The sequence below is a fragment of the Genypterus blacodes genome, unplaced genomic scaffold, assembly GCF_046128005.1.
Source record: "Genypterus blacodes isolate CSIRO-AG114 ecotype Tasmania unplaced genomic scaffold, CSIRO-AGI_Gbla_v1 ptg000156l_1, whole genome shotgun sequence".
In the NCBI taxonomy this organism is placed as follows: Eukaryota; Metazoa; Chordata; class Actinopteri; order Ophidiiformes; family Ophidiidae; genus Genypterus; species Genypterus blacodes.
In genome coordinates this window covers 11,300,926-11,317,780 of record NW_027466957.1, presented here as the reverse complement: position 1 = coordinate 11,317,780, position 16,855 = coordinate 11,300,926, and the positions used below count along the sequence as shown (strand labels likewise).

The 16,855-nt window shown below is 48.3% G+C and overlaps 1 protein-coding gene across 1 annotated transcript in view; it reads right to left on the bottom strand.

The window, feature by feature from the left end:
• Positions 1 to 35: 35 nt before the first annotated feature.
• LOC143012794 (low-density lipoprotein receptor-related protein 1-like) overlaps positions 36 to 16,855 on the bottom strand; it is a 76,909-nt gene continuing 60,089 nt past the window's right edge. Inside the window, exons 47-89 of the mRNA XM_076166100.1 lie at positions 16,728 to 16,847; positions 16,508 to 16,621; positions 16,221 to 16,370; positions 16,009 to 16,131; positions 15,387 to 15,503; positions 15,161 to 15,289; positions 14,909 to 15,037; positions 14,528 to 14,668; positions 14,234 to 14,421; positions 13,025 to 13,208; positions 12,845 to 12,930; positions 12,628 to 12,747; positions 12,349 to 12,536; positions 12,056 to 12,261; positions 10,694 to 10,882; positions 10,432 to 10,580; positions 10,059 to 10,152; positions 9,848 to 9,964; positions 9,612 to 9,731; positions 9,386 to 9,508; positions 9,170 to 9,295; positions 8,963 to 9,079; positions 8,212 to 8,318; positions 7,839 to 7,971; positions 7,592 to 7,714; positions 7,362 to 7,484; positions 7,134 to 7,271; positions 6,890 to 7,027; positions 6,676 to 6,795; positions 6,195 to 6,481; positions 5,931 to 6,109; positions 5,727 to 5,833; positions 5,522 to 5,641; positions 5,263 to 5,436; positions 5,031 to 5,171; positions 4,355 to 4,528; positions 4,113 to 4,274; positions 3,821 to 3,992; positions 3,598 to 3,699; positions 3,395 to 3,468; positions 3,209 to 3,302; positions 1,922 to 2,066; positions 36 to 1,823 (exon numbers count right to left, since the gene is read on the bottom strand). Of these exons, the coding sequence (XP_076022215.1) occupies positions 1,686 to 1,823; positions 1,922 to 2,066; positions 3,209 to 3,302; positions 3,395 to 3,468; positions 3,598 to 3,699; positions 3,821 to 3,992; positions 4,113 to 4,274; positions 4,355 to 4,528; positions 5,031 to 5,171; positions 5,263 to 5,436; positions 5,522 to 5,641; positions 5,727 to 5,833; positions 5,931 to 6,109; positions 6,195 to 6,481; positions 6,676 to 6,795; positions 6,890 to 7,027; positions 7,134 to 7,271; positions 7,362 to 7,484; positions 7,592 to 7,714; positions 7,839 to 7,971; positions 8,212 to 8,318; positions 8,963 to 9,079; positions 9,170 to 9,295; positions 9,386 to 9,508; positions 9,612 to 9,731; positions 9,848 to 9,964; positions 10,059 to 10,152; positions 10,432 to 10,580; positions 10,694 to 10,882; positions 12,056 to 12,261; positions 12,349 to 12,536; positions 12,628 to 12,747; positions 12,845 to 12,930; positions 13,025 to 13,208; positions 14,234 to 14,421; positions 14,528 to 14,668; positions 14,909 to 15,037; positions 15,161 to 15,289; positions 15,387 to 15,503; positions 16,009 to 16,131; positions 16,221 to 16,370; positions 16,508 to 16,621; positions 16,728 to 16,847 (5,981 nt within the window). The 3' untranslated portion in view covers positions 36 to 1,685. The remainder of the gene's footprint in view (positions 1,824 to 1,921; positions 2,067 to 3,208; positions 3,303 to 3,394; positions 3,469 to 3,597; positions 3,700 to 3,820; positions 3,993 to 4,112; positions 4,275 to 4,354; positions 4,529 to 5,030; positions 5,172 to 5,262; positions 5,437 to 5,521; positions 5,642 to 5,726; positions 5,834 to 5,930; positions 6,110 to 6,194; positions 6,482 to 6,675; positions 6,796 to 6,889; positions 7,028 to 7,133; positions 7,272 to 7,361; positions 7,485 to 7,591; positions 7,715 to 7,838; positions 7,972 to 8,211; positions 8,319 to 8,962; positions 9,080 to 9,169; positions 9,296 to 9,385; positions 9,509 to 9,611; positions 9,732 to 9,847; positions 9,965 to 10,058; positions 10,153 to 10,431; positions 10,581 to 10,693; positions 10,883 to 12,055; positions 12,262 to 12,348; positions 12,537 to 12,627; positions 12,748 to 12,844; positions 12,931 to 13,024; positions 13,209 to 14,233; positions 14,422 to 14,527; positions 14,669 to 14,908; positions 15,038 to 15,160; positions 15,290 to 15,386; positions 15,504 to 16,008; positions 16,132 to 16,220; positions 16,371 to 16,507; positions 16,622 to 16,727; positions 16,848 to 16,855) is intronic.

Sequence of the window (16,855 nt, the reverse complement as noted above, 5' to 3'; positions counted from 1 at the left end):
ATCTCAATCTCTCCAAATGAAGGACAGAGCCACTATACATTTCTACTATAAAAATCCATTTAATTTCTTATATCAAAAAGAAATAGAATCATAACAAAACAATCAGAACCACAAATATCCATGTGGCCACCAAAAGATTCTCTCCAACTCAAAAAATGATTGTTCTAATTTACACAGTTCAGATGAAACTAACAGACACATTCGATGAATACTGTTAACAAGTGAGGAAAGCTAGTGTGTGTGTGTGAGCACCATGCAGAGTGATTATGGCAGATATGGCTGATAACATCAGTTGAAAGCAGCATGGTGAGCAGTGTGTGTGTATGTGTGTGTGTGTGAGAGACTTAGACCAGGCTGACAGACAGACGGATGGTGAGCGTTAGCAGCAAGGCAAAGGAATCAACAAAGGAATGCTTATCAGGAATCTCATCGGTCCTAAGGAATGCACTTAAGAAGAAGCATGAACCTAAATTACACGGAGCATGTAATTACACACCATTAAAAACAAAAAGCTGAATTTCCCACAGACGTACGTACCAACAACATCTCCCCGGCCTCTCCTGAAAAACACATTTACAATCAAAGACAAAAGGACAAAAGCTAATAACTATTCTTCGCAGGTCTGGAAATTCACAGAAGCTCGCGTTCAATATCAGGAGAAGGTTCCGGAGCGAATCCCGCTCTGCCCAGAGCATCCAGAGCTTGTCTTGCTCAGAGCGTCCAGAGCCTAAACACAAGGCCACAGAGAGCCATCCCAGAGCATTCATCCTGGAATGTGGACTTTATTACAATCATCTTCATCCCACACACTCGCACACACCGCCAATGACTCATTCAATGCTGACACGTCCATTACGCAATGTCTAAAAATAAAACAAAAAAAAAAACTGTTAAAAAGTACAGACTGCTATTTGTTACTGATTTGTTTGTATTCCTGGGTATATGTTCAAGACACTTTGTTAATAGGTTTATATATATATATATATGCAAATATATATAACTTTAGCCTGTGCAAGGAGGTAAAAGACTTGAATGTAGTTCTTTGAGACAACAGAAGGGGACGCTGTGTGTGATGCCGAGTCCTCTGTGTGTACATGTGCAGCTTCACAATGTCTCCTCAGTCCCCCTCTAGACCCCCCAGCAGCAACACGTACATATACACACACACATGAGAGACTGAGCCCAACCAGCAGCATCCAGAAAGCATTTGTAGTCAGAAAAAAAATGGACTCGTAAAAAAAAGAGAGAGAGAAAAAAAAAAGAAAAAAAAAAGAGACTTGTGGATGTTTTTCTAGTTTGGAACAATATTCTTTTGTTTCCCTATACAATTCATACAAAAATAAAAAATAAAAATTGTTCCGCTGCCATTCGCATCTCTCTATCTTTTACATTTGCACAGAGGTAGTGGCTATATGCATGAGAGGGGGGAGGAAGAGGAGGGGGGGAGCAAAATTAAAAAGAAGAACTGAGTAAATGTCTATAAAATGGTTCCGTTTTGTCACCAGAGGGTTTTTTTTGTCAAAGAACAAAATATAATACTGCAATCACATAAAAAAGTAGTCCTTCATTTTATACATTTTATACAGTGTTCTCGCTTTTTTTCTTTTTGTCGCTTTTTTTCTTTTCAACTGGTAAAAGGCATAAGATGAGAGCGGTCCTGGAGTTCAAACCCACGCGGCGAGGCTCTACGCCAGCGGGTCGCTCATGTCCTCGTCGCCCTGGGAGAGGAGCTCCTTCTTCTCGTCCGTGCTGGCCAGAGAGTTGCGGCTGTTGTGGGCGCCCATGTACAGGGTGGCATACACTGGGTTGGTGAAGTTGGTGGGCTGAGAAGAGAAAATTACACGGTGACTCAGTGGAGGCCGTAAGAAGGTCGGCGCCGCTTCAGATCACAAAGCTGCGTTGTTTTTTTCGTTGCTTTTACCTTGTCCGGGTCCAAGGCGAAGTCCGAGTCCAGGAGTTCCCCTGCGTCGTCGTCTGGGTCTCCTTCATAAATCTTGTAGGCGGGGTTGCCGATCTCCACGTTCATGGCTCCGTTGGTCATCCTGTGGTGTTGGAAGCCCTTGGCACTGCACATGGACAAAAAGCAAACCAGCTGAGTTTATACGTTTGCTCTCAGTGGCACGACTTCGGTGACATCATCCACTATTTTTAGGAGGAATCCGGGACTCAAACCAGCAGCAGCTACGTACAACCCACACAGGCAAAGACGACACGTATTAAGGTTGTCAAATGGGCTTAATGTCAGAAGGCCATTTGATCACACCTGACAAATACACTGCAGCATGTCTATTGTGGAGAATGCTGGACTTTGCCGTTATTTAGCTGCAAACATACACACAAGATCCTTAGATGCACTATAGAGCCTGACCAGTACATTAAAGAACCACAGATATACTGTTTATGTTCCCAGATCTGCAGCATTTAAGTGCTGCAGATCTGCTTTTTACATTTGTATTTTCATAAAGGTAACATTTTTGCAACAGTAAAATTTTTTTTGTAGGGTTTCTTCTGAATTTGTGTAGTTTGGAGTTCAAAATTAGCTTTTACTTGGTTTACTATCCTGTTAAAATATCCCTTTTCAGTACTGCAAGTATCACAAGATCCAAATATGATGGATCCTTAACAACAACAACAGAAATCTAACAACCACATTTTCTGGCTTAAGCGTATCAATATTGGTAAGAAATATTTGGTACTGGTCAGGGCTCTAATGCATGTAATTGATGTACACTTTTCTATTCAAGCACAGAGCATAACCATCCACTTGACCTAACATAACACATGAATATAAACAGGGGAACATATGGAGACATAAAGTGGACAAAACGGCTCAAATTGTTGATGCATCAACCAGCAAAGAGTCAAACAGATCCCTTGTGTGCCGCTGGTTGGAGACCAGGAGACAGCAGGCAAGGACAGACACATTTCAGCATGGACAAATGGACTGACGCACACAGCATGGGCTATCTGAGTCAACGTTTGGGAGGGAAGGGAGGAGACGGGGGTTTGTGGGGTCAACAGGTGAATTATGTAACCCTAAGAAGTTACCGAGAGCACTGAGAGCGAGATTTGCCCGGCCATAGAGACCTGGGAGACAGGAGAGAGGCGGGTTTCCACAGGAGATCACAGGTAGGAAGAGAGAAAGAGATGTGAGATTGTAAAAAAAGATGGAAAAATGGAGTAAAGCAAAAAGGACATCAGGACTCACCCACGCATTCTTCGCTTGTACCACAAGATGGCACCAACCACCAGTAGTGCCAGCAGCAACAGCAGGAGCACTGGGATGGCGACGGACGCTGTGCCTACACACAAGGCAACAACAAGAACAACAACATGAGCGAGCAGGTCAGGAGTGAAGTGTGTGTGTGTGTGCGGGATTGTGGGTGCTACTTACTTCCACTCGATGTCGAAGAATCCACAGCAGCAGCAGCAATTTCACATCTGTATCCCGTCCAACCTGAAGGACACCTGAGCACACAACCAGCCAGAGTTACGCGCGCGTGTGTGTGTGTGTGTGTAGAGTAAAAGTGACAAAAAACAGGCAAGTGTGTGTGTGTGTTTGGTCTGGTTATGCAGGCGGTGGATGTCAGCTCTTACTTGCACTGAGGCAGCAGCGTGCGAGTGTCGACTGAACATTGTCCATTCGTGCAGTAGTCCAAACAGGAATAGCAGCTGGGTTGAGTCTGACCGTTGGGACAGCTACACGCACAGACACACACACACATTGGACTTAACTGATGTCTGAGTCAAAATAAAATGCGATGAAGTATTTGATAATCTCAGTCTAATGTTCAGGGTTGATCTTCCCTGGTGCACCCACCTGCAGGAAACCTCTCCAGAGGACGCCGTCAGACACTTGCCCGAGCCGCAGAACTGACATTTGTCCAGCTCACACTGCAGTCCGATGTACTGAGTTGGACACTGGCACAGTTTGGTAAAGTTGGCCGTCTGTAAGCAGGTCCCACCGTTATTACAGAAACCTTCACATTGACCTGGAGGAGAAGAAGAAGAAGAAGAAGAAGAAGAAAGAGAATGAGAAGAAGGGGAATGAATTTAACAAGTTTGTTTTTATGTTTTGGTTGGGTCTGAACGTGGCGTTTGCAAACACTTACTGTACTGGCACTGGTCTCCCTGGAAGTCTGGCGGGCAGCTGCAGGTTGGCTGGTTGCCCATATTGACTGAGCAGTTGCCAGCATTCTGGCAGTAGTCCTGGCAGGTGAAGCGGTTACAGGTGGGCCCTGTGAAGCCCTTCAGGCATCGGCACGTCGGAGAGCCTAAACAAAATGCAAGAACGCAAATAAACACAACAACAACAGCGCATTTAGAGGTGTGTGTGTGTTGTGTGTTGCGTTACCTGTGTTTGAGGCGGTGCAGGTGCCTCCATTCTTGCAGTAGTCCCTGCACTGGTTGATCTCGCACCTCTCGCCCGTGTAGCTAGGCTGGCAGCGACACTTGGCCACCTGGCGAGCGTTGAGGAAGCAGCTCCCACCGTTCTGACACTGCAGATCACACGGGACCGACGGGGGAGCTGGGGAGGGGGGATTGTGGGTGAGCTGCCATTTTACATGCAGGGGTGTGAATGAGGCACAGACGACGCCAGACTGAACACCACTTTGCTAGATAGAAGCTAAGGCCAGTAAAACTAATACGATTCAATTTCACACCAGATCAGAGCAGTGAGGCAAAGATAAATGTTAAACATCTGAGTGCTCCTAAAACCACTTTCTTCAGGTTCCTCTACTTTCGCCTCCATCTGAGGTTACTGCTGAGCCGCGTCGCTCTTTTTCTCCTCCCCAGTTGGCAGCAGCAGCGGTGGCGGCGGCAGCAGAGTGTGTTTTCATAGAAATGCAATCGCCGGTGATCAACGTCTGAAATGTGGCTGCACTCCATGTTTTTTGGGATCACAGCGGCACAGTTCCATTTCAGCTTGGAACATCTGGAGTGTTTCGAGTGTGTGTGTGTGTGTGTGTGTGTGTGTGTGTGTGTGTGTGTGTGTGTGTGTGTGTGTGTGTGTGTATAGATTGACTCACAGAATGGTGACTGGGTGGGAGCAGCTCTCTCCACACACGTTCCATTGTCCGCCACGTAGTTGTTGGGGCAGGTACACACCGGTCCACTGGGGCTGAGCAGACACAGCCACTCACACTTCTTCCTGTCGCACGGGTTGGTCACTGGACGCAGAAGAGAATCCAGACATCCAATCACATCTTTGCATTTCTTGACTTTGAATTACAAACAGCACATTTCCTTCACTGCACTCACTCTCTGGCTGCTTGTAGCGGTGGTAGAGGACGATGTCGGTGGCGTGGTTGATGCCTGTGGTCAGATTCTCCATGGGGCCTTTGCCAAACTTGTTGACCCGGAAGACGTAATTATTGATATTGACCCCGTAGATGTAATCCTCGAAGATATCGATGCTGAAAGGATGCAGCAGGTCTGGAAGAGGAGAGAGAAGGAAATGAATGAAGGCAAAAATATGAGGAACATCTACATTCTAGTTCAGATTTCCTAAACACTCAACTGTTCTTGATGCTCGACACAGCGATGACCGGATCCGTGCCGTCCAGGCGAACGCTCCCGATGACCGAGAGTTTGGCGTCCGCCCAGTACAGCCGCTCGTTGAAGTAGTCCACGGCCAAGCCTGCAGAGACGAGTAATATGAATAAGTCAATATGTCTGAATCACGGGCTAGAATGAATCCAAAGTGAGGCCAAATCCAGACCGACCTGTGGGCCACTGAATGTTGTCGTGGACCAGCGTTTGCCTCAGGGTGCCGTCCATAGCAGCCGTCTCAATCTTTGGGTGGTTCCCCCAGTCTGCCCAGTACATGGTGCTGAGGACGGAGATCATCAAAGAATTTTCACAATTATTTCACACAAATAAAAACGCTCAAAAGATCTGAAACCCACAATGGCTCCGCTCTTCCTCACCCTCTCTGCGGATCCACCACGATGGCGTACGGCTCGTCTATCATCCCAGAAATGAGCGTCTTGCAATTCTGGCCCGACATCTGAGCCACTTCAATGACGTCGCGGCCAGAATCGGTCCAGTACAGGTTATTGGCCACCCAGTCCACCGCTATGCCACGAGGCATCTTCAGCTCTTTGATCTGGGCACACAAAAGGAGCGTTGTAGGTTCAAATCCTCTTCCGTCAGCGCTTCAAAGCGTTTCTACATGCAGTACCCAGGCTCACCTGCAGGTTGGTGACCCTGCCCTCGCTCTGCCGCCGGTTGCGGTGCGAGTTGCCGGAGGTTCCCGTGGACGTGGACGGTCCCGGGAGCTCGTAGGAGGAGATGCGGCCCGTGTGCCAGTTGGTCCAGAAGATGCGGTTGGTCTTCACGTGCAGGTCCATGGCATCTATACGCACGCTGGCGTCGCCCTGGAAAGTCTGCTCGTAGCGCCAGTTGGGCATGCCGGGATCCAAGCTGCGGATTTCGTTGTCGTCGGCTATGTAGAGAATCTGTCGACTGCTGTTCATGCCTGGATGCAAGACGGCAACAGGGAAGTGTTAAAGTAATGTAACTGAATTGTTCATGGTATAGATAGTGATAGGACAGTGATGTCACTCCAGATAATCAGTGATGACTGGATTAGCATTGGGTTATTTTGGGTACATTTTTATATGCAAAACCCTAAAAAGGTATAAAGAGAAGTGCAGCATTTCTGCTCCTCACTGTCGGCCTTGCAGGTGTGGTTGATCCTGGTGAAATACTTCAGGCAGCTGCACTTGTGTGAGCCTTTGGTGTTGTTGCAGACATGGGAACAAACTCCAAACTGCAGACACTCGTTCTTATCTGACAAACGGAGAAGGGAAAGGTGGTGTCGATTGCTGGTGTCGTAACAAGTCAGGCATTTCGTGTGTGTGTGTGTGTGTGTGTGTGTGTGTACCTCCACAGGTGTGGTGTCCGATCTTGTTGAATCCTGGCTTGCAGGCGCAGAAGGAGTCGGTGCCGTTGGTGACGCAGTGAGCTTCGTCTCCGTCGCCACACTGGGTCCTGTTGCTCCTACAGTCATTCAGCTTGGTGTCTGCACACATGGACACAGCAACAAACACAAGCGCTGAGCCTATGACCTGTGACGACCTCTGACCTGTGACGGGCTGACGTGCGGCTGACAGAGTGACGTGACTCACCTGTCTTGCAGTTGATCTCGTCAGAGCCGTAGTCCTCACAGTCGTTGAAGAAGTCGCAGCGCAGCGTGGAGCTGATGCATTTGCCATTAGCACACAAAAACTCGTCCTTCTCACACGTGGGGGCAGCAGGAGGAGCCGCTGTGGACGCACAACACACACACAGGTCAGCAATCTTACACATTAAAGTCAGATCAACTGCACGTCACAGTGATTTGAACCATAACTTACGGCAGTTCACTTCATCTGAGTTGTCACCGCAGTTATTGACGCTGTCGCACCTCTTCGACAGCTGCAGGCACACGCGGTCGTTCTGACAGCGGAAAGCTCTAGTGGGAGGACACTGGAACCTCCCTGAGAGACGAGGAGGCAAAGGAGACGAGGCAAGATGGCTTAGTAACGCACAAAAGACAAGGCCTTAAGAAATGTCTGACACATGCTCTTGAGACGGCTGCACTCACTGCACTCGTCGGGATTCTCGTCCGAGTTGTCTCCACAGTCGTCCTCTCCGTCACACCGCCAGCCCAGAGGTTTACACAAGGTGCTGTTACACTGGAATTCATCCAGAGGGCAGTGGCGTCCAGCTGAAAAAACAGCTATTGTTACTGCTATGACTGCAGACAGCTGCTACTTTAATCAAACTTTACATTTAGGCAACTACAAAACTTAATCGCTGTTCAGACACATGACACACACACACACACTCACCAGAGCTACCACAGTTCTCCTCATCGCTGCCGTCCATGCAGTCGGCATCAGCGTCACACCACCAGCGGATGGGGATACAGTGTCCATTCTTACACTGGAACTGGTCGTTGTCGCACTTCAGATCGCAGCCATTCTGGAGACACACACACACACACACACACACACACACACACACACACACACACACACACACACACACACACACACACACACACACACACACACACACACACACACACACACACACACACACACACACACACACACACACACACACACACACACACACACGGATCAGCTTTCATACACACATGCAAGACTTCGCGTGCATCACTGATAATATGAAAGCCAACATTCTTCTCCCGGTCCACACCTCATCAGATCCATCAGCACAGTCATGGTCTCCGTCGCACTTCCACCGGCCAGCGATGCAGCGGCCGTTGGTGCAGGCGAACTCGCTCTCTGAGCACTGCCGAGGCACTGCAGGGGGGGAAAGACACGCCGGAGGTCAAGGACAACACAGGGGAGCAGCTTCGGGGGGGGAGGTGTAACGCTTAGAGGAGCTACATAATACATGAGGGTTACAACAAACATGGAGGGAGTGGAAGGGGAGGGGGAGGGGGAGGGGGGGGGGGGGGAGATGGGCAGGGGGGGAGAGGGGGAGAGGGGGGCACTGCAGATGAGAAATCCAGACCAAACTATTGAATTTATTTATGCATTCTTAATATTGAAGTCTGATTTGTTTGTGGTAATAATTTGAATGTTTAAGTTTGTTTTGCAGTCAAATAGCGTTGGTCTGGATGAGGGGAGGACAGCTGAGATGGAGACGGGGATGAGGACAGCACAGCAGTGAGGACACAGATTATGGAGGTGGAGAGTCTTACCTCTAACTCAAGCCAACATGTCAGTATGAAATGAAACAGACAGCACATGAGGTGAGATGCATCAGTAATGTCAGTGAATGGACAGATAATGACCGTCGAGCTAGCACGAGAATCCCACTTTATGTTATCGGTGAGAGACACACACAGACAGGAGTGTAAGTGACACAGGACTGAGCTGATGTAGTGGATATTGATGGTGTTGAAGGCTTCTGCTTCCGGGCTCAAAGTGACAACACCCACCACATTTGTCTTCATCGGAGTTGTCCCCGCAGTCATTGTCGTAGTCACACTGCCAGCGGCCCGGCACACATCGATTATTCTTGCATCTGAACTGGTACGGCTCGCACGTCCTCTCCGCTGCAGGATCACAGAGGGTTAACGTCCATGGAGAGACCACAGGGAGGACAGCATCTATAGGTCAGCGCTCACTGGCTTATTCATTCTTACCACACTCTTCTTTGGGCTCGTCCGACGCGTCACCGCAGTCGTCCTCCCCGTCGCACTTCCAGCGAGCCGGGATGCAACGTCCGGAGTCTTTACAGCGGAACTCGTCCACCCCGCAGGTCATCTGAGCTGGAGACAGACAGTCACAAGAGGTTATATGAAGAGAAAAGCCCGATATCACTAAATAAAGCACAGAATGACACAATACAGGACACTTACTGCAGTTGGCGGGTTCATCAGATCCGTCGACGCAGTCATTGTCGCGGTCGCACACCCACACACGAGGGATGCAGCGCTTGGTGATGGCGCACTGGAACTGGGTGGGAGCGCATGTGACCTCAGCTGAGCAAAGGGAGGAGAGCAGATGAACGATTACAGTTAGACATGAAACGACAGAATGAGACAAAAGGAGCAAGTGAACAGAGACAAGGGCGTCCACACTCACGACAGTCCTTCTCGTCCTCTCCTTCGCCGCAATTATCTTGGCCGTTACAGCGGAAGATTCCGGGAATGCATCGGCTCGGATGGGAACATTTGAACTGGCTGGGCAGGCAGACGTGAATGTCTGTGGCACGGGAAGAGAAGCAAGACACACGCAGCAGAGAGGAAGAAGAATGGGTTTGTCACAATTGAGCTACAATTTCAGGTTCCAAGGTAAAGTATACACACAAAGAGACGTACCGCAGTTGGCCTCGTCAGAGTTGTCCTGACAGTCGTTGTCTCCGTCACAGATGTAGGCGGGGTTGGTGCAGATTCCCGTGCCGCACTGAAACTGCCCGGGCCTGCACTTGAACTCGGCTGTCGTACACAAACAGGGGGACGCCAAACTCAACCACACACACTCCACTCCCTCTGAATGTATTAAGTTACAGAGATTCTATCCGACACTTACGGCAATCCGCTGGCTCGTCTGACCGGTCGCCGCAATCGTCCTCCGTATCGCACTTCCACCAGAAGGGGATACACTTGTCGTTCTTGCACACAAACTGGGGACATGAGGAGGGATTTGAAGCGACGGTGATAAAGAGGCACGATAAGCAGAGCACCACAGGTAACAAAGCAGAGGCTGGTCAGCAGGCGGGCAGCTGGCCAGATGTCGATAAACAATCAGCTGGCATAAGCAGTTCTTCAAACAAGCCACAGCCCAACAGTTCAGATATGAAAACCTCTTATCGACCGCAGGCATTCAGAGGCATGTGTCCTATTCGGTGCATGTTTACACGGGCTCCCTCCCTCGCTCCCTCCCTCCCTCCCTCCCTCCTTACCTGGCTGGCGGTGCAGTTGGACATGCAGGTGCGCTGGTCGTTGGCCAGGTAGAAGTTAGTGGGACAGGCGCACTTGTAGCCTCCACCGGGGGAGAGCAGGCACAGGTTACTGCAGCCCCCGTTGTTCGTCTGGCAGGGATGGTTCAGCACTGAGAAGAAGAAGATGAAGGGGAGGAAGAGGATAAATAGGATTGTGTTGACTCTGGAGTGAGTTTCTTTATCATTATACTATAGTACAGTATACAGTCGTTGGCCCTCTCACCCTCTGGCTGGCGGTACGGGTGGTAGATGTGGATGTCCATGGGCCGGTGCAGGGTGCTGATCAGGGTGCTCTTGTTGGTGCCCAGAGACTTGTGAGCCCTGTTGATGGATTTGGTCTCCCAGTCGGTCCAGTAGATGTACTCCTCGAACAGGGTCATGGCGAAGATGTGGGGGATGTCCTCGGTCAGAACTGTGGGTGCACACACACACACACATTGAGTCACACTGGTTATGAGAACATAATTGTACGACTCTGCCGTATCTGTGTGTTAGGTAATGGGTGCTACGCCTCATTAGGGTTTACACTCTAATTGCTCCGTCTCTGCTCCCACATCCTGGTCATGACGTGTTTTCCACTTACGATCGCGTTTGGGACATGTCGTTAAAGGAACCCACCATCGGTTTCTGAGTGTAAAAAACGCAGAGATCCAGTTCATCGCACACGCATGAATAGGCCCTCATACACAAGCGTGAAGTGCACTTTGCTCCATCCTTATCTGAGCTCAAACAGGCTGCTCAGCAAACACACACACGCAACTCAGTGTGTGTGTTTAGGGATGGGCAAATGACATTCAGCGACACTACAGGTCAGCCAACGATACAAAGCTAACACAAGACAGATGATTCGGCATTACAACCGTGTTTTCCCCGTTTCCAAGCACCGAGACACCAACATAATTTGATTTGCATGACATTACATAATCCATGATTGTTTCGCCCAGATGAACATTTTGACTCCAAGGGTACAAAAGTTTCTTTAAGCAGCAACACTGTGTTAGAAGAAGAATTCGAGCCTCAAAGCTATGACGTTTTCTCACACAACATTGTTTTGAAGATTGTGCTACACAAACCCACAATTACAAACTTTAATGTTATTTAAATTCTTGCTCTGGATCTGATTTGGTCTGGATGCCACAGCTGCTGGGAAAGAATCCTGCGGGGCTGCGTTATGCGTGTTGGACAGAGTTTGGCGAATGTGAGACATCCTCTGCACTCCTCCATTCCTGGCTGGTCGACAATATCAGCTGTTGTAGTGAGGATGCTGAACAACAGACCTTTATTCAGGCGACATAGATGCTCAAACCCTCTGGGACCAGAACAAAAACCCCTCTATTCAGCTCTGTCTTTCCCCCCCTGAGCTGCGAGACTGAAGCCCAGCAGGAAAACATCTGACCTGCCTGTTCATGCTTGGTGGATCCCGTACAAAATATGGATATGTATGGATGTATGGATGCCTGGTGACGCAGGAGAACGACTGCAGCAAATGTCAATGTAACCACATCTCAAACTGTCCAGCATTTGAAGACAGAGTGACCCAATGTGTGTGTATATGAATTAGAGAGTATGATTTTGATGTTGTTACCGGTGTGTCTTTTGGTGCCATCGAGGCTGGCAAACTCAATGTAGTCCTCCCTGGCGTCGGCCCAGTAAATGCGGTCGTTGATGAAGTCCAGGGTCAATCCATTGGGCCAGGTGATCTTATCCTCCACAATAACGCTTCTGTTGGTGCCGTCCATTCCTATTCTCCCTATATGCGGGTTGTCTCCCCAGTCAGACCAGTATAGGTACCTGAAACCACCAACATTTTAAATTCAAACTTCACAAGTCGACAGATAGCCGCCGTAGATTCCTCCTCTTATATTCTGCGTCTCTCACCCGTAGCGAACATCCACAGCCACAGCACGGGGCTCCCTCAGGCCATTGTTGACCAGGACAGTGCGGTAAGCCCCGTTGAGTTTGGACACTTCAATGGTGTCCCGGCCCTTGTCACACCAGTACAAGTTCCCGCCGACCCAGTCCACTGCCAAACCGTCGGGGTTGCTGAGGGACGTCCGGTGCAAAACCTGCCAGGTAGCACAGATCCAGGGTGGTGATGATAACGTCAATTCTGACATTCTGGCTTTAAAAAAAACGTTATTAACTTTCTTCACTGACCTCTATGTTGCTGCCGTTCATATGCATGCGTCGGATCATGCTGCCCTGAGTGGTCACGTCTGTCCAGTAGATCATCTGCTCTGCATAATGGAAGTCCAGAGCCACTGCATTATTTAGACCCTGAAAGATAAGGTGGACGCATTAGGAGGACGTCTGTGGACTGCTTATAAGAACTTAATAAACCTGGTGGGTCACACTGAGAAGCATTGTTTCTGACCTGTTTGATGAGAGTGTAGTTGGAACCATCCAGGTTGAGTTTTCTCAGGTAGTAACGGTTGGCAAAGATCAGGTAGGGCTCCTCTTCTACAAACATGAACAAAAAAAGGACGGAATTTGTCGATTTGAACATGATCCACCAGCTAAGTACCCGCACCCCACACACGCATGCATTCCTTACCAGATGTGGACTTGCAGATGGTGGGGTCATTGGGGCTGAGCTCAAAGCCGTCCACACACAGGCAATGGAAGCTGCCATGTGTGTTGATGCAGCGCTGGGAACACGGGTAGGTGGTCGTGCACTCGTCTACGTCCACGCACGTTTTCCCATCCCGTTTCAGCTGGAAACCGGGATGGCACCTGCACTAAAGGGGCCACAAGCACAGACAACGAGTCAGGACACACACACACACACAACACACTCACATTCCTGGATCTGCCAGTGTCAGCATTTCATGGAACAAGAGCTTCCATTTCTGACAGATGTGATTTTCCTTTGACCCAAAAATCACCATCTTATATAAAACCCCTTTTCTTACCAAATCAGAATGAAACTTATTACATTTGTCGACATGCCGTGAAATAAATTGAATTCCTGCTGTCACATAAGCTGCATGAAAAGCTTTAGGTTGAGGTTTGAGGGTGCGGCCTGGTAAAAAGCAAACTGGCTTCCTATGTGATTGGCGTGAACATTACACGAGGCTTATTCATGGCAAGCCTAAATCTGCAGGAGCTGTCACTTCCCATAAGCACAACCTGAAAGAACTGCAACACGCACACACACACAAACACATGCACACTCTTCAAATTTTGACTCGTACGTCCCACGCCATTATGTGGGAATTTGCAGTCGGTGCAAGTTGGTGTAAGCCTGACGGAAGTCGAGCCAAATCTGTAACGGTGAAGTTATGGACTGTTGTTCACTGACTCACTCGCTCTCCTCCACACCTCCACCACTGCACAACCTCAATACTTTTGCAAGAAAGTTTTCCGTGTCGAGCTGAAACTCTGATCACAGCAAAAAGGCCTCAGACACCAGAGTTCACAGGGAGTTCACGCTGTTCTAACACGGCCCTCCTACTGAAAAGGAAGTGAGCCAAAACATATTTCTGTCTTACATAACCACATGCCTGAACGTCATGGTTCCCATTTGTCCACTCAAGGAACTCCCTTCAATAAAACAGAGCCAATTTGCCTGTGAGATAATCATCATTTAGGACATATCATCATTTCATTAGTGACAAATCATTAAAAGTTCTTATCAATACTTTATCAGAACAAGAACGATTAAAACAAGATCTTTCTAAATTCCATGACTGCAGAACATGATTTCCTAAACTCCATGACTTCTCATGAGTTTCCATGACTTAACGCCCCCCTGCTGTCTTACCTTGAAGCCGATCTTGAGGTCGTCGCAGAGCTGGGAGCAGCCGCTCAGCTTGCTGTTCAGACACTCGTTGATGAAGCAGTTGAGTTCGTCGGAGCCGTCGCCACAGTCGTCATTGTGATCGCACAGCAGCGTCTCGTTCAAACACTTCCCATTATGGCACATGAAGGCCGAGTCATTACACGTCCTCTCTGAAATGATAGAAATATGACAACTTACTTTGAGAAATCCCTTACTTTTAAAAATATAAAAAGAAACATGCAGCATTAGGACAGTGGAGGTGATTGTGATCTGTACCTGAGTCAGTGCAGCGAGGGTTCTTGGGGGCTTCATCAGAGCGATCCTGACAGTCAAACTCTCCGTCACATTCCCATTTCTTCTGGTTTAAGCAGCGACCGTTGGCACAGCGGAACTCATCTGGACCACATGTTGGGTATTCTACACCAGAAGAAGAGACGACATCATCACATTCAGCTCAACCTCAGACGTGGAACTAAATAATACCCAAATCCCCCTCTGCTTCAACCCCCCACACACACACACACACACACACACACACACACACACACACACACACACACACACACACACACACACACACACACACACACACACACACACACACACACACACACACACACACACACACACACACACACACACACACACACAACTCACCGCACTCTGGAGACTCATCTGAACCATCAGAACAGTCGATGTCATGATCGCACACAAAGTGTTTGGGAATACACTGTCTGTTCTGGCACATGAACTCATTCTCGGAATCACAGGTGTTGTTGGCGTACGCTGCAGAAGAAGTGAAGCTTTTCATTAAAACACATGAAGCAGAGAGAAGCAGCTTTTTCCTTAATCCTCCACAATGCACAGGTGATGGCTTTGGTTGCTTTGTGTTCTAAGTGTCCCACTCACAGCAGCCAGCTTTGACGCTCTCATCAGCTCCATCAGGACAGTCCTTATCCCCGTCACACTTCCAGCGCTGAGGCACACACATATGTGAACCTGGACACTGGAACGCCTCGGGGCTGCACGTCTTTGACTCTGTGACAAGATTATGGGAGAAAGACATCAAAATAATGAAAGGTATACATAGAATTATATAGCATAAATAGAATAAAAGGCTCAACGTGTTACTTACTGCACTTCTGGTCCTCGTCAGAGCCGTCACCGCAGTCATCAGAGCCGTCACACACCCAGTGGCTGGATATGCAGCGGTGGTTCCCACATTCAAATTGGTTGGATGTACAGAATTTGTCTGAAAATGACCAAAGAGAAAAAACATTTGTTTAGAAAGAATAACAACCACTGAACTTGACCATGTACTGTTAATCCAGGCAAGTACAGTGTTGCTGGAGAGTAGCTAGCAGCAATGACAAAAACAAAACAAACTAGCACAGTCGCTAATAAGTAGCATCGAGTTCCTACATGTCAGGTTTCTAAACTGAAGAGCATCAAGACTCTAACATCCCGAAAGAGGTAACATTCACTACGTTGCTTTTCACAATTTTACCAACTTTAAATAGGCTGCTAACGTGCAACTCGCTTGCAGGTTTGACTCTGCTGCCAGTGTTTACATAGCGACACAGTTGCTAGGCTAGCTAAGAGAAATGGCAAAGGCAATGTTCTCAGAGGAAGCTTGTAGTTAGTTGAATTTATTCAAAATGAATATAAAGTGTGAAATTATCTGTTCATATGGTTCATAGCTGTACGACAAGTGAGTTACTTAAGACCAATGAAGGACATCTTAGTGTCAAACTGACCACAGTGTGTCTCATCAGCTCCATTCTCACAGTCGTTCTCCTTATCGCAGGTCCAGCTCATAGGGATGCAACGACCGCTGTGACAGGCGAAGAAGTTGACTGGACACTTCAGCTTCTTTTTATCTGCAAAATAACAGAAAAATCCCACTATCAGCCACTTTTAACGGAGCATAAAGAAGTAAGCATGTAGAGTGGAAACATGGCAGCCAAACCTGGGCAGTTCCTCTCATCAGAGAAGTCTCCACAGTCATTGTTTCCATCACACACCCATGAGGGCAGATAACACAGGGTGGTTTTCTCACAGCTCAGGAAAGACGCTCCTTTCACGCCCAGACGGAAGAAACGCGAGCAGTCAGTGGCTTCTGAGAACAAAGGTCAACGGAAAACTTACTATCATTCTTTGGAAAGCGTGATAAAGAAATGTCCACAAATGTCTCCACCTCCTCTCGTTCACTTTTAAAGGTTCATCATCAGACTCAAACTGTGCGACATCACTTACGGCAGTTCATTTCATCACTCGCGTCCTCACAGTTGACCACCTGGTCGCAGCGGCTGAAGTTGGAGATGCAACTTCCATCTTTGCACTGGAACTCTCCTTGTTTGCACAGAGTCACTGGAGGAGGAGGAGGATTTTTATCAATATGCATCTATAACACCTGTAAATCTTATACTTCCACATCCAGAGGGGTTTAGGTTTTATAATCAGATAAACGTCTTACTGTTGCAAGGCAGCTCATCTGAATGGTCACCACAGTCATCCGTGCCGTCACACCAGAACTGGTGGCCGATACAGCGGCCATTTATGCAGCGTCTATAGCCTTTCTTACAAAGGCGATTGGCTGTGAGG